This window comes from Sciurus vulgaris, assembly GCF_902686455.1.
Source record: "Sciurus vulgaris genome assembly, chromosome: 12".
Lineage (NCBI taxonomy): Eukaryota > Metazoa > Chordata > Mammalia > Rodentia > Sciuridae > Sciurus > Sciurus vulgaris.
In genome coordinates, this window is record NC_136473.1 from 38,271,034 (window position 1) to 38,284,545 (window position 13,512).

At 35.8% G+C, this 13,512-nt stretch overlaps 1 protein-coding gene across 2 annotated transcripts in view; it reads right to left on the reverse strand.

Annotated features, from left to right (window-relative positions):
• Window positions 1-13,512, reverse strand: part of CCNY (cyclin Y) — a 239,846-nt gene that overhangs the window by 27,962 nt on the left and 198,372 nt on the right. For both annotated transcript variants that reach the window (XM_079107713.1, XM_079107714.1), the window contains exons 5-7: window positions 11,548-11,583; window positions 8,184-8,241; window positions 7,979-8,098 (exon numbers count right to left, since the gene is read on the reverse strand). In XM_079107713.1, coding sequence (XP_078963839.1) covers window positions 7,979-8,098; window positions 8,184-8,241; window positions 11,548-11,583 — 214 coding nt within the window. The remainder of the gene's footprint in view (window positions 1-7,978; window positions 8,099-8,183; window positions 8,242-11,547; window positions 11,584-13,512) is intronic.

Here is a 13,512-nt window from a genome sequence, read left to right on the forward strand (position 1 = left end):
AATTAAGTTTCTACTTTTTAAGCCACCCCGTTTGTGGTACTTTGTTATAAAAGCATGTCTAAAACTTCTGATGACTCCCTACTGCCTAGAGTAAAATTGGCAGCTCACAGCATTTATTTGGCTTGGAGACTCTGTTAAAAAATCTGAACTAATGTTAACTTAGAACTCTCGTAAGTCCAGACTTCCAGTTTCTTTTCAAACACTGGAAGATCACAGCCCCATATTTTCAAAGGGCAAGGTCTAGTCACTAAGCAAATCCAAAATTATTAAGGGTAGGGTAGATTTATATCTGGACACAGACACATGAACACACACTTACACATTTGCCATGAGGAGCAACCCTCTTTGTCCTTTGCCCCATAACAGTAGATCTTAGCAGGCCAGGAAATGGTACCAATCATCTATCTAAAGAGGTATCAGCAGAAGAGAAAGAAGAGCCGCATGAGTAGACCAGAGTGAACACAACAGGCCTGATATCGCTATCTTTAGAAAAGGCCTGCTTCCAAGGCTGGTCCTCCATGAGGATGCGGGGACTTAATTTCAGAAGGGTTCCCACCATTCCCAGAATGTATTAAGAGTAGTTCACTGTGCCTAAACCATTTGTACAAACAACACAATTTATGCTGAAGTGATTTCTTCCTGAGAGTTGGGAATTTAAGCAGAGGATGTCTATGTGACCAATCCTCAATAAAAGCCTTGGGTGCTAATTTTCTAAGGGGGCTTCCAAGTAGGCAATGTTTTACCATTATCATCACAAATCACTGCTGAAGGGTTAAGTGTGCCCTACAACTCCACGAGTGAGGATACTTGGAAGCATACACTTGATTCCCACCAGACCCCACCCCTAGCATCCTCCCTGTGCTGATTTTGGTTTGTGTCCTTTCACTATTGTAGCATGGTTATACACACATGCTGAGTGGTGTGCGTCCTTGTGATTCATTAACTGGGGGTGGTCGTGGGACTCTCAATACACAGTATTTTTTAAACTGTGAGTTGTAACCTATTAGTATATTCTTTTTAAAAAATATACAAGATAATAAGAAGCATTTAAAAAATGACACAGAAAAGAGTAAGTTTGGCAAGTTGAAGTATTTGTGAAATCCTGGAAGGGGAGTATGCACTAAGATGGATGTAATTTGTACTTTGTACTTAGAGCTGAGTTGAAAAAAAAAATCATTGCCTTGGACTCCTCTTAATCATTCAAGAAAAAAGGAAAAAAGTTCAAGTGAGTGAAATGAGAAACAAACAAACAAAAAAGACTACAGAAATAGAAAGAATCATGAAAGAATACTGGGACCAACTGTATGCCAACAAATGGATAAGGCAGATGAAATACACAAATTCTTAGAAAGATATAAACTACCTAAACAAACTCAAGAGATAATAACCTGTAGACCTATAACAAACAGGTAAAAAGATTGAATTGGTCACGTAAAAATTTCCAAAAACTCTATCCAAGATAGCTTCACTGGTGAATTCTAGCAAAGATTTAAATAAGAATTAACACCAACCTTTCATAAATCCTCCCCTGATCCCAGCACCCCCCAACCCCTGCAAAGAAAGTGGGAGGAACACTTCTCAATTCAATTCAATATTATCCTCCCCACCTTCCCACCCCACAGTAGCAGGGACTGAACCCAGGGGCACTTTACCACTGAGCTACATCTCCAGCCCTTTTTATCTTTTATTTCAAGACAGGGTCTCGCTAAGTTGTCCAGGCTGGCTTTGAATCCGGGATCCTTCTGGCTCTGCCTCTGAAGTAGCTGAGATTACAGGAGTATCCACTACTCCCAGTATTATCCTGATATCAAAAACAAACGCTATCACAAGAAAACCACAGAACTATAATGCTAATTACAAATATATACATAAAAATCCAACAAAATACCAGTAAATTGAGTCCAGCAACATGTAATAAGAATTATATACCTCCAGGGACAAGGGGAGAATTATACCCCACAGCCAAGCGTGATCCATTCAAGGAATGCAAGGTTGATTTAGCATACTAATTAAATAAAGGACAAAACTCATGCTATCAATCTCAATAGATTCAGAAAAAAATATTTGACAGGATCTAATGCCCTTTCAAAATAAAAACACCCCAGAAACAAGGAACATAAGGGAATTGATAAAGGGCATCTATAAAAAAACCTTCAGCTAACGTCATTAACTGAAGAGTGAAGACTTTCCCTCTAAAATCAGTAAGACAAGAATGTACACTCTAGGTACTTCTTATCAACAATGTAATAGAGGTACTAACTTTAGGACAACTAAGAAAAATAAATAAAGACATCCAGATAGGAAAGGAAAGAGTAAACCTATCTCTATTTGCAGATGACACAATCTTGTTTATAAATATTTAAAAGAATCGACTTAAAAAACAATTCAGACTAATAAAGGAGTTCAACCAATGTGGCAGGATAAAAGATCAATAGACACATATCAACTACATTCCTACTACACACTAGCCCATAAACTACTGAAAATGAAATTAAGAAAATTCTATTTACAACAGCATAAAAATGAATTAAATATGTAGAAAGAAATTCAACAAAAGAGGTATAAGCAGTGTACATTGAAAACTACAGAACACTGTCAGAAGAATTAAAGAAAATCTAAATAAATGGAAAGACACCCCATCTAAATAAATGGAAAGACACCCATGGTTATGAGTTGGAAGACTTATTATTATTAAGACTGGCAATACTCCCCAAACTACATATATTCAACGAAATCTGTATCAAAAATCTCAACTGAAAGGTCAGTCACATCAATGAATGGTCCCAAGACAAATGTATATATATTTAGATATAAAATAATAAATTTAGACTCTACCTCACAAAAGTTAGCTCAAAATAGATGATGAGCCTTAAATGTAAAAGCTACAGTTACAAAACTCCTAAAGGAAAATATAGGGGTAAACCATTAAGATCATCAGTTTCACAATGTGCAATGGGTTCTTAGATAAAACACCAAAGCAGAAGTAACAAAAGAAAAAATTAGTTGGTTTCTGAAAAAGAAAAGCTATGATGCATATACTACCATTAAGAAAGTGAAATGGGGGCTCAGTTGGTAGAGCACTTGCCTTGCAAGCACAAAGCCCTGGGTTCAATCCCCAGCACCACCAAAAAAAAAAAAAAAAAACAAAAAAAAAACACAAAAAACAAAAAACAGTGAAATGACAACCACAAAGAAGAAAATATTAAATAACTTGTGTCCAGAACATATAAAGAATGCTTATAATTCAATAATAAAAAGAACCCAATTTGAAAATGGGCAAAGAATTTGAATACTTTTTTCCCAAAGAAAATATGCAAATGGTCAATAAGCACACGAGAAGATGGTCAGCATCTTTAATCATCAAGGAAACACAAATCAAAACTACAATGAGGTAACACTTCATACCCATTAGAATGCTGAAAATAAAAAGAACAGATAATAACAAAGTGTCGACATCAGTGATGTGATATAATGTTGAGAAATTGGAAATCTCATAACATTGCTAATTGGAACATATAATGGAACTTTGGAAAATAGCCTGTCTCTCAAAAAGTTAAACATAGCATTACCAGATGACCCAGCAATCCTGCTACTAGATATGCACAAAAACCATACTAATCCCATACTAAACAGAGATATCCAAAGAAGCATTATTCATAGGAGTTAAATGTTTTTTGTAAATAAATTAAATGTCTATCAACTGATAGATGGATAAACACTAGAATATTGTTTGGCAGTAAAGAAGGATGAAACACTATTCTGCAACGTAGATGAACCTTGGAAGCATATTAAATGAAAAGAGCTAGTTACAAACAATCATTAATGATTCCATTTACAATAAATATCCAGAATAAGCAACTCCATAGAGAAAGTGGGTTAGCAGTTCTCTAGGTTTGGGATAGGGATTAGGAATGAGGAGTGGTTGCCCAAGGGTAAAGGGTTTCTTCCCGAGATGATGAAAATATTCTGGAATTAGGCTGCAGTTATAGCTGTACAATATCCTAAACACTGCTGAAGTGCTCACTTTAAATGGATGAGCATTACGACATGTGAAATATATATTGATAGAGTCATAAAAATTAAGGGATAAAAAGAAGAAATACTATCTGTCTTGTCTGATCAGTTCTCACTTTGCAACCTGCATTTCTTCTTGATTTCCCTTTACTTCTTGCCAGACTCCTTTCTATCAATTACTAACTTTCTCTTCCATCATTCATCAACTGCTGCTTTATTGAGAGAACCAATCTTATATGTAACAATCAGGGACTAGGCTAAGCTATGTCCTCAAAGTTGCTACCCTCCCTTCAGAAAGCTCATTAATAACTTAGGCAATGAAGTGGCAGAATATGTTTAGTGTTATAAAAATATGCGGGAGGGGAAGATGATAACAAAGAGTTAAGTGAATGTTTTTTGTGTTTTAGGCAAAACGAAAGGTTTGAGACCATTTATGCTACTTCAGCAAGTAGGCAGTTATTATCATGCTTGCTTTACATGTTCAATAAATATTTATTGAGCATTCACTATGTGCCAGGGTATACTGGTCATATTGTAGTGAAACAGACAAAAAGACAAAAAGGCTTATTGATGGAGCTGATAGACAAAACAACAAAATGAATGAACCCTAAAGAATGTTAATAAGTACCGTGGAGAAAAACAAAGCAGTAAATGATGAGAGGGGAACATGGAGGGAGGAAGGAGATTTCAACTGAAAATATGTGGTCAAGCAAAAGCCCCACTGAAGTACCACATACACAGCTGGGGAAGCGAGGCAAATGCCAAAGTTCTGAGGCAAGCATGTACCCAGCATGTTTAGGGAACAGCAAGGGGTTGGAGGCAGTAGCTAGAGAGTGGAGGCAGCTCAGGTAAGGTGAAGAGGAAGCCTACTCCTGCTGTGGCCTTTGTGTTCTCTTGGGAGGAAGACAGGGAACCACAGCAAGTTTTGAATACCATGACAAAAACAATGGTCATGACTCCTGGCACCTTAGAGTCAGGACCAATTACTAATCTACATGTAAACAACTGACCCCAAAGGGAATGAACCAATCATTACTCACCCCCTCTCTAAAAGCTGAACTAAACAACTGATTTGGCTGGTGTGGGGCCTTAAATGGGAAAGTGGCATATGGTAGGATTGGGACAGTTGCTTTCCTGCCATGTCCAATATGAAACAGTTAAAGGCAACCTGCAAATTAATGTCACAGACCCACAGGGAGGAACAGAGGCAAAGTGAAGGGAGAGGGAGAGAAAGAGAGAAACCTGTTGTTAGTTGTTGGTCTCATTATATGATCTGATGTATTTATGACTCTCAAGGACAAGAGATATATGGGATACTTCTGTAACTTCCAGTAAGTCTCCTGCTTTGGCCTCTCTGTGTTCTCTGTGTGGGTTTCTTATCCTTACAACCAAAGATGCCTGGTTCAGATAGGGGGTGAGCTTTCTTTTGTCATTCAAGTACTACATAATGGACTAAAATGGGCATCTGTCAATGGTTCTAAGAACCACCCAGATTGAGTAACTCCTGTAAGAAAAACTGAGCCACCCAGAGGGGTAACCACATAGATGCTATGGCCTTCTACCTACCTCCCACAATGGCTCCAGTTCCCCTCGGCTGTTGCTCAGAACATTATATAAAGTGTCCTCATGTAAAATAATAATAATAATACTAACCTAGCTCAGCAAGGTGCAATTCAATTATCTCACTTCTATTTTAGTTTCCTCATGTGTCAATGTCATTAAGAGAGCTTTTAGCATATTCTAAAAAGCTAAAAATTATACACTTGTGATGCTAAGTTATTGTTCCTTTTTTTTTTTTTTTTTCTTCCTTTTTTTTGTGGTGCTGGGGATTAAACCCAGAGTCTCACATATGCTAGGCAAGAAATGCACCACTGAGCTACACCTACAACCCTATATTTTCTGTTTTCAAATGAAGTCTGTTAAACTGTGAAATACCTGGCTTTGGGTTAATAAGGCTCTGAAGGGACACAGGCTCTCTTACCACAAGCAGACTGTAGTCCTGTTCCTTATGGACAGGAGGGTTACAGCTAACTGCTGTCCTTTCCCCTGCCTCCTCCTGGCAGAATGCCAGTAATCTGCCAAACATATGTCCAAGAACAAAGCAAGGATGAATGCTATCTTGGTTAACTCTAGACCACATCTACCCTGAATGACTGCTTCTAACTCGTAGGGATACAAGGGTCTCTGATCAGAGTATGCATCTGCCTACCTTCTGCCCACAGCATTCAGACTGCATCCTGATCAAGGCAAGCAACAGCCAGAGAATGGCTGCAGTGCTGAGTCACCATAGAGAACTCCAAAACTGCTCTTCTCCAGGTGGTCATCACAAAACCCCAATACAAACCAGTATCCTACCTAAGCCACTAGTTTACCTCATATAGCAAGTGAAGATTTCAGTAGTTACAATTATTCACAAAAATGTGCCACTCCCACGTACTCCAAAGACATGAACCAGTCAACCCTTCTGTCACCTTCAGTGACATCAGAGGGCAATGGAGGATGTACTTTAGATGTTCTCTCCAGACATCTGCAGAAACTGAGTGAGCTGCAGGGATTTAAATGTTAGCCCTGTATTCCACAGGTCACTCACCCTCTTCTTTGCTCTAAATAATAAATATAACAACGGAAATATCAGGTCATAGGCCTTAAATTTTCCACAGGAATTAAAGATTGAAAAGAAAAATTCCCACCACTTTTCACAGCTGCAAAATAAATCTTTCTTTATGGCATGAATTTTAGTCTAATTTCATTGATGGTTTCATCTGATTTTTCAGCCATTCAACCCAATTTCCCTACATAAAAAAGTCACAACCCTATTGCTGGGTTGTGTATTTTTGTAAGAACCTGAAACCCTGTTGGGGGAAAAAATAAATACAATTCTCAATTATAATCTTAGAAACTATAATCATTCCAAATCACATAATGATTACTTGAATGTCTGTTTTACCATTTAGTCTGCAAGTTCAATGAGAGGTAATAAACCAACAATTGGATGAGCAGATGAATGAATAGGCAAACTGGTTTACTCTTGAATTAATCCAAGGGCACAAAGCTCTTAGTGTGGCTCTTAGTGTATTTCAAGAGACAGAAACAGTGCTAAATTTAAGACATGTTCTTGGTTATTTGTGAATAATGAGCTGTTTTTCTTGGACTCAATATTTAAGAGTCCCTAGATGCCTGTAAAATTTCTGTTAGACAATAATCTCAGAAACTACAGGGAATGATATTCTGATCTATAGGAGAGCAAATCAGAAAAAGTTTTATTTCTTATCGAGTTTCACACAATGTAAAAGGTAAGGGACAATGAATTTCACTTTTAAATCTATTTCCCAAATGAGATTTGATCTAAATAGACTATAAAGTTCTAAGAATCTAAGAATAAATTTTTAGTTTTTCCTCTTAAAATGCAGATTACTTTCATATAATTGTCCATATAGATGCAATTACACAAAATTGACAAATCAGAGGCTAGCAATATATATATATATATATACTCCTTCCCACACAGGTGTTCATGTAGGATGAATATATTCATCACAAAATACATCATTCATATACCATACATCTTAGGGTGCATATATGCATCATTAGACCTTATTAAGGTCATTAAAATCAATGTAGGGAATGAACAAGAGGAAACGAGATGTTAATAGGCAGTGACCTTGGTCCTTACTCTCCCTCAGTCAAATGTTCTATTTATCTGCACTTAACACTTCAGCATTTACTGATCCTGAATGTGATTCCACAAATGACTTTAGGTGGGAACTATGCAACAGACTTAACACCCTCTTTGGGAGATCCACATTCTAATCTCCCAGAAAAGATACCACTGAAAGTTTTACCATAGTTTTCCCAGGGTAACCTTGTAAAGATTCCCTAACTCACTGCCACTTTGTTGAACTACAGCTACAGGCTCAGGCCCAGCCAGTGTGAAGGTGGTTGTAGTCATCCCAAATGCACTCACCAGGGTGACAATGGCACATTCAGCCGTCAGCTGAGCAGCACTAAACAGTGTTCGAACAAACCGGTAGATCTGCTTCTGCTCTGGGTTGTGTTTGTCATAATCTGGTGGCACTTCGGATTTCTGAGAAAGGAAATATTTTCAGATGATTGGTCACTCAACAGGAGCAAACAAAAAATAAACAATCTCATGAAACACTGGAGATTACCGAAAGAGGATGAAGGTTTTCATCAAAAATATCTAAGAGCATCCTTCCATCTGGGTCCCTGGTGGGAAAAAAAGTAGAAAAACCGAGTTTACTTTATGTAAGAATGAATACCATTCAAAATAAAACAAACACATATTTTGATTCAACTGTATTTCAAGAGACAGAAACAGTGCTAAATTTAAGAGACGCTCTTGGTTATTTGTGAATAATGAGTTGTTTTTCTTGGATTCAATATTTAAGTATTTTTGTTTAAAGACTACATGGACATAAAGGTAATGAACTGAAACATTTAGGTAAATGAAGCAAATATTTAGATTTTAATTTTCTGAGTTTTCAAATCAACCAAATATAACCAAAAGACTTAAATTTCTTAAACATTTTATTTCTGAGCAAAGGCTAACAGATTAGCTAAACCATTACCACATCACAATTGACGGAAAGGAGTCCAAGAGTAACAACAAATATTCAATGGGTCCTACAGATCAGCATGCAACATTCACAACATGCAGTTTGGCAACTGCATTAAGTTTCATAATTTTATGTTGAAAAATATATCAAGTGATTATTCATTCACTCAATAATCTATAAGCCTATGAAAGAGTGGCTGGTTGTTACCAGGCTGGTAAATGCATAAGACCATTTAAAGTGGTGGTTTCACTGTCTATAGAGTGCCTCAGGCTGTTGGCCTCTGCAGGAACTATCTGCACCTCACCAGTGATAGCTCACTTCATCTGTTCTGCCTAAAATTTTTTCTTTAAAAACAAAATTTGGAAACCAGGGCTTATGGGTAACAGCATAGAATTACCATATTCTGTGCTCTCAATGTCAGTTAGGCTTATGAACATCAGAAGGTTTACAGACCTGGCCCTAACACACATCCAGCATGTCAAACATGACAATTTCTGCTTTATAAATTTACCATCTGTGTAAAAATAAAAAAGAAAGGGCTAACAAAATGGCCCAATTTCATTCCTGCACTTGCACAGTAGGGACTGTATTAAACACTGGGCATGAACGCCTGTATCCACCTATACCTGAAAACATGAACATGGGCAGCAGAGACTGAGATAGACCTAAGTGAAAGAAGGGTTCAACCTGATGGTAGAGTCTGAAAGCACAGAGACAGCTCTTTCTGAGTGCAGCACCAGCTTCATACACTTTCAGCTATGAAGAACCAGCAGCGTTCCATGCCTTCCTTACAGTCTTGTGAGAGACAAAGCCTGGTTTAACCACCCTATGCCAATTTCCTCAGGCAGTTGAGGTCCCTGTTCAATTTTCCTGATAAATGAGAGTTTCTGAAAAGTCATCTAGCACTCTAGAGATACATTCCCCAGAAGTAATTTTAAATAAAATTTAAGAAATTGTTAAGATGAAAACAGAGATTTGAAATACAAATGAAGGTGAAGAACATGAGCTAAACTGACTCTGGGGAGAAAACTGTACCCTCTTGAGAAGTGGACTGTTTCCTTTCACTTTCATGTATCTCAAGCTAATGGATCTATCACCACCAGCACCACAAGTGCCCAAAATGATTTACTGAGGAGGTCTATACAGTTGTGCCTCCACTTCCACAGAGACTGCAGGTTCCATGTTGCAGATTAATCCTGCTTGTTCACAAATGCTTTTTATTCAAGTGACCTTTCTATGTGTCCACTCACTTTTGGCCCAATGCAATCACCATTGATCGAGGAGAACAAAATGATTACAGTTCTGGGTGGTAGACTATTTGGGTTCAATTCTCAATTGCTCAATTGTATCATCTTAAACCAATTATTTAATTTCTCTGTGCCTCAACTTCCTTATCTATAAAATGGATATTTTATATCCATTTGTCAAAATTGGATATTTTATATCCAATATTACCTCTTGGAGTTGTTAGTAAAACTAAATGACATAATACAAGTAAAAAAGAAAATAGTTTGAGTAAACACTTCATAAAATTGCTTACTATTATCAATTATGGCTAACTTACTTTGGGATTATCATAAAAGTCTAAAAACCAATAAATATGAACTATGGGTACAGCTCAGTGACACAGTGTGTGCCCATCCCTGAGTTCAATCCCCAGAACGGGAATATAAATCAAGAACTGGGAAATCTCTTAGAGATGCTACTGAAAATTTGGTTTGAAAGCACATCTTGGTTTCACTAATGATATTACATTGTTATTGAATGCTTAAATGTTTAAAAATTTTGAACTTTTATCATAGAAGTAACAATGTAAAATTTATACTTCCAGTTATTCTACTTCAAGAGTTCCAAGACTATACCATTTGTTAAGTTCTTACATCCAAAATTCTCAAGACCATATAAAACCATGATCATAATTACAACCTAGAAAATAAGTCACTCTAGAGAACATGTCCCCAGATGTTTGTTTCAGGTATCTGTCTTCCCAGAACACAGTTCAATGGAAGCTTTCCCACCCACCATGCACTTCTCACCAACTTCCCACAACTGTCTCTCCCCATGGAACAGGCTGAAGGTGATCTGGACCCACCAGCTGAGATCCATTCCTACCATATATGGCCGTTCTGCTTGTTCCCAAACTAGGGCACACCAATTGTACTTGCTATATTGTATACATAACTATTCCTTAATGAAATATGACTACAGGAAGAGTGACTCTGAAATTCAATAAAAGAAAAATCGCTAAAAATAAATTTGCTGTAGATTAGATGTGGTCGAAACCTAAAAGAGTCTACACTCAGAATGTTTTATGTCTTTTAAATTTCTCACTTTCAAGGAAAAACATTTTTGGAAAAGATGAATTATGTACATGGCTAAATGTCCCAAGCCTGAAGCAACAATTTTGACATTTAATTTTTAAAAATTCGCAAATATATGTATTCTTACATGTTTTATGTTGGAATAAAATGTTTAAGGTACATTTTTGTTTTATTCCCTATTTGAAATGGCTTTTTAAATTAACTGAACCACTGCCATACACTTGTATCAGAGAGGACTCCAACAATGTATGCCTAAGTGTACACCAAAATTCAAATTGTAAATTTAGTTTTTTTATGTTAACGTTGCTGATAATAAAGTTTTAAAATAACATTTTATAGAAGAATGTTTAAACATTATGTAGAAAATAAAGAATGAAGAGGAAATTGAACATTATCAAGCAGTTTTGTTCCATTTTGCTGGTTTCAATCTTAAACACCCATTTGGCTTCCTCTGATTCAGAAATAGTTCAGTACTTACCTGGAAAGTTTTGGTAAAGTATACTACTTTTAGAAATTCCATGAAAATATAAAAATATAAAATTCAGATATTGAGGCAATTAGAACACAATAGGAAGCAATAGAAAAAGCATAATAGATGTGTGATGCTTTTAGTACAAAGTTAATTGTACACGTACCTGTTTTTGATGTGGTAATATATTGCAAGAGCTACACTGTAAAATAAAACACAGGAATTCAACATTTCCCCAGCATATTCAAGCTTTCAGGTGTTACCTGCTATCAGTCTGAACATCAATATTTAAATTTTAAATAAAAGTCAAACAACCCATCTGAATAATGCCATTTCATTCACAATGCTGCTCAAGAGAATCCACTCTTCAAATTAAATCAGGCTGGTACTCTTCCTAGGAATTGTTAAATCTTTTCTAGAAACAACAGAACTTCAAGTGACATTTAGAAACAAATTGCTCTATAAGAAATTTTAAGCTTTACTCATTTTAAAATACAGGAATTATGTAAAAGGCAGGTGGTACAAATTAAACATCTTTAGAAATCTCCAACTCATTGCCCAAGATTTAGAAAATCATTAGTTTCTTTATAACTACCAGAAAAATGTATTACCTACAGTGGTTTGCTATTTTTTTCTCTTAAATCAATAACCTCTTGGCAAATTACACATTTTATTCATTCACTTGCTAAAATGACACTGTAACTTATTTTTAGCACCATCTTAATATTGTATTTTAAAATTTAAAAATTCAATTTAATAAATAATTGTGTTCTCTTTCCCTGAATTTTTCTTTTATAAAATGTTTTCTGATGATGAAATATATTCATCATATAAATTATATTCAGCATATACATTTTGGAAAATATAGAAACTATAAGGAAAAATAATCCCTTTGCCCAAAGGAATGGCTAGTAGCTTGAGAAATGTAGTTATAGTCTATTTATATATATAAACAAAAGATTTATGTCCCACTTCTAGTCTTTTCATGTTAAAATTTTTTCTGACCATTAAAATATTTTTCAAAAACATGATTTCAAATGGCTGATCATATTTCATTACCTGGTTGTTGAATAATGTACTTAACCAAGCCCCCTACCATTGAACATTTGTTTCTCATGTTCATCAATTACAATTAAAACCATAGTGAACATTCTCAAACATAAATTTATGCAATCCATGACTACATTATTTCCACAAGAAAACATCCCATAATTGGAATTTTTTGGTCTACAGTCATTAATAATTGTAGGACTCCCAACATACTACCAAATATTTTTGCAGAAAGCCTTTATCAACACACCTCCCCACAAATGTATGTTTCATCTCACTCTTGTTGACACTTTGAATATTTTGGGGAAAATAAATGTTCTCCAACTGGATAGGAAAGCAGTGTTTTGATTACATATTCAAGTTGGCAGAATTATTCATATGTGTGTGGTACAAAGGATTGAACCCAGGGCCATGCACATGCCAAGCAAGTGCTCCAGCACTGAAGTATACCCCAGCCCTGGCCAATCTTTTCTAATTCCCTTTTTTATAAACTGTCAAGTTTCTTCCACTCTTTCTGCTTTACTTTAAAATGTACAAAGTTGATAACAAAAATTTTTTTTTTTTTTTTTTAATTTTTAAGCTTCTAAGAAGAGCTAATTGGCTATATCAGATAATGTAGTTCTCTCAAAGATCTAGTTCTCTCAAAGCATGAAACTCCCAAGCAGGAAACCAACATGGAGACAGATGACTGGAGAGCCACCAGTTCAGAGATTTAAACATGCATCTTGGATTCCAAAGAGCTTAGCCGTTTACCTACAGCCCAACATGATGACAGCTAATCTTGCTCTAACATGAAGCTTATATTTTTCCAAATCTCTTTCTAGATCTATGCATTCAAATGCTTTGAGTAAGTATTAAGAGTACTTATGAGAAAATGGTAATAGATTCTCTTTCTTATAACATCTCCAAAGCATCTAAGTTGATGAGGAAATTCTAATTGGTGTGAAAGGGCTTCAGAAGCTTAAAAAAAATGATTATTATTAGGTTTATAAAATGTTTTCACATACACTAATAGCCCAGTCCTGTTACTGAAAATAGTGGATGCTACTGATCCTTTTTTTTTTTTTTTTTTAATGAAAAA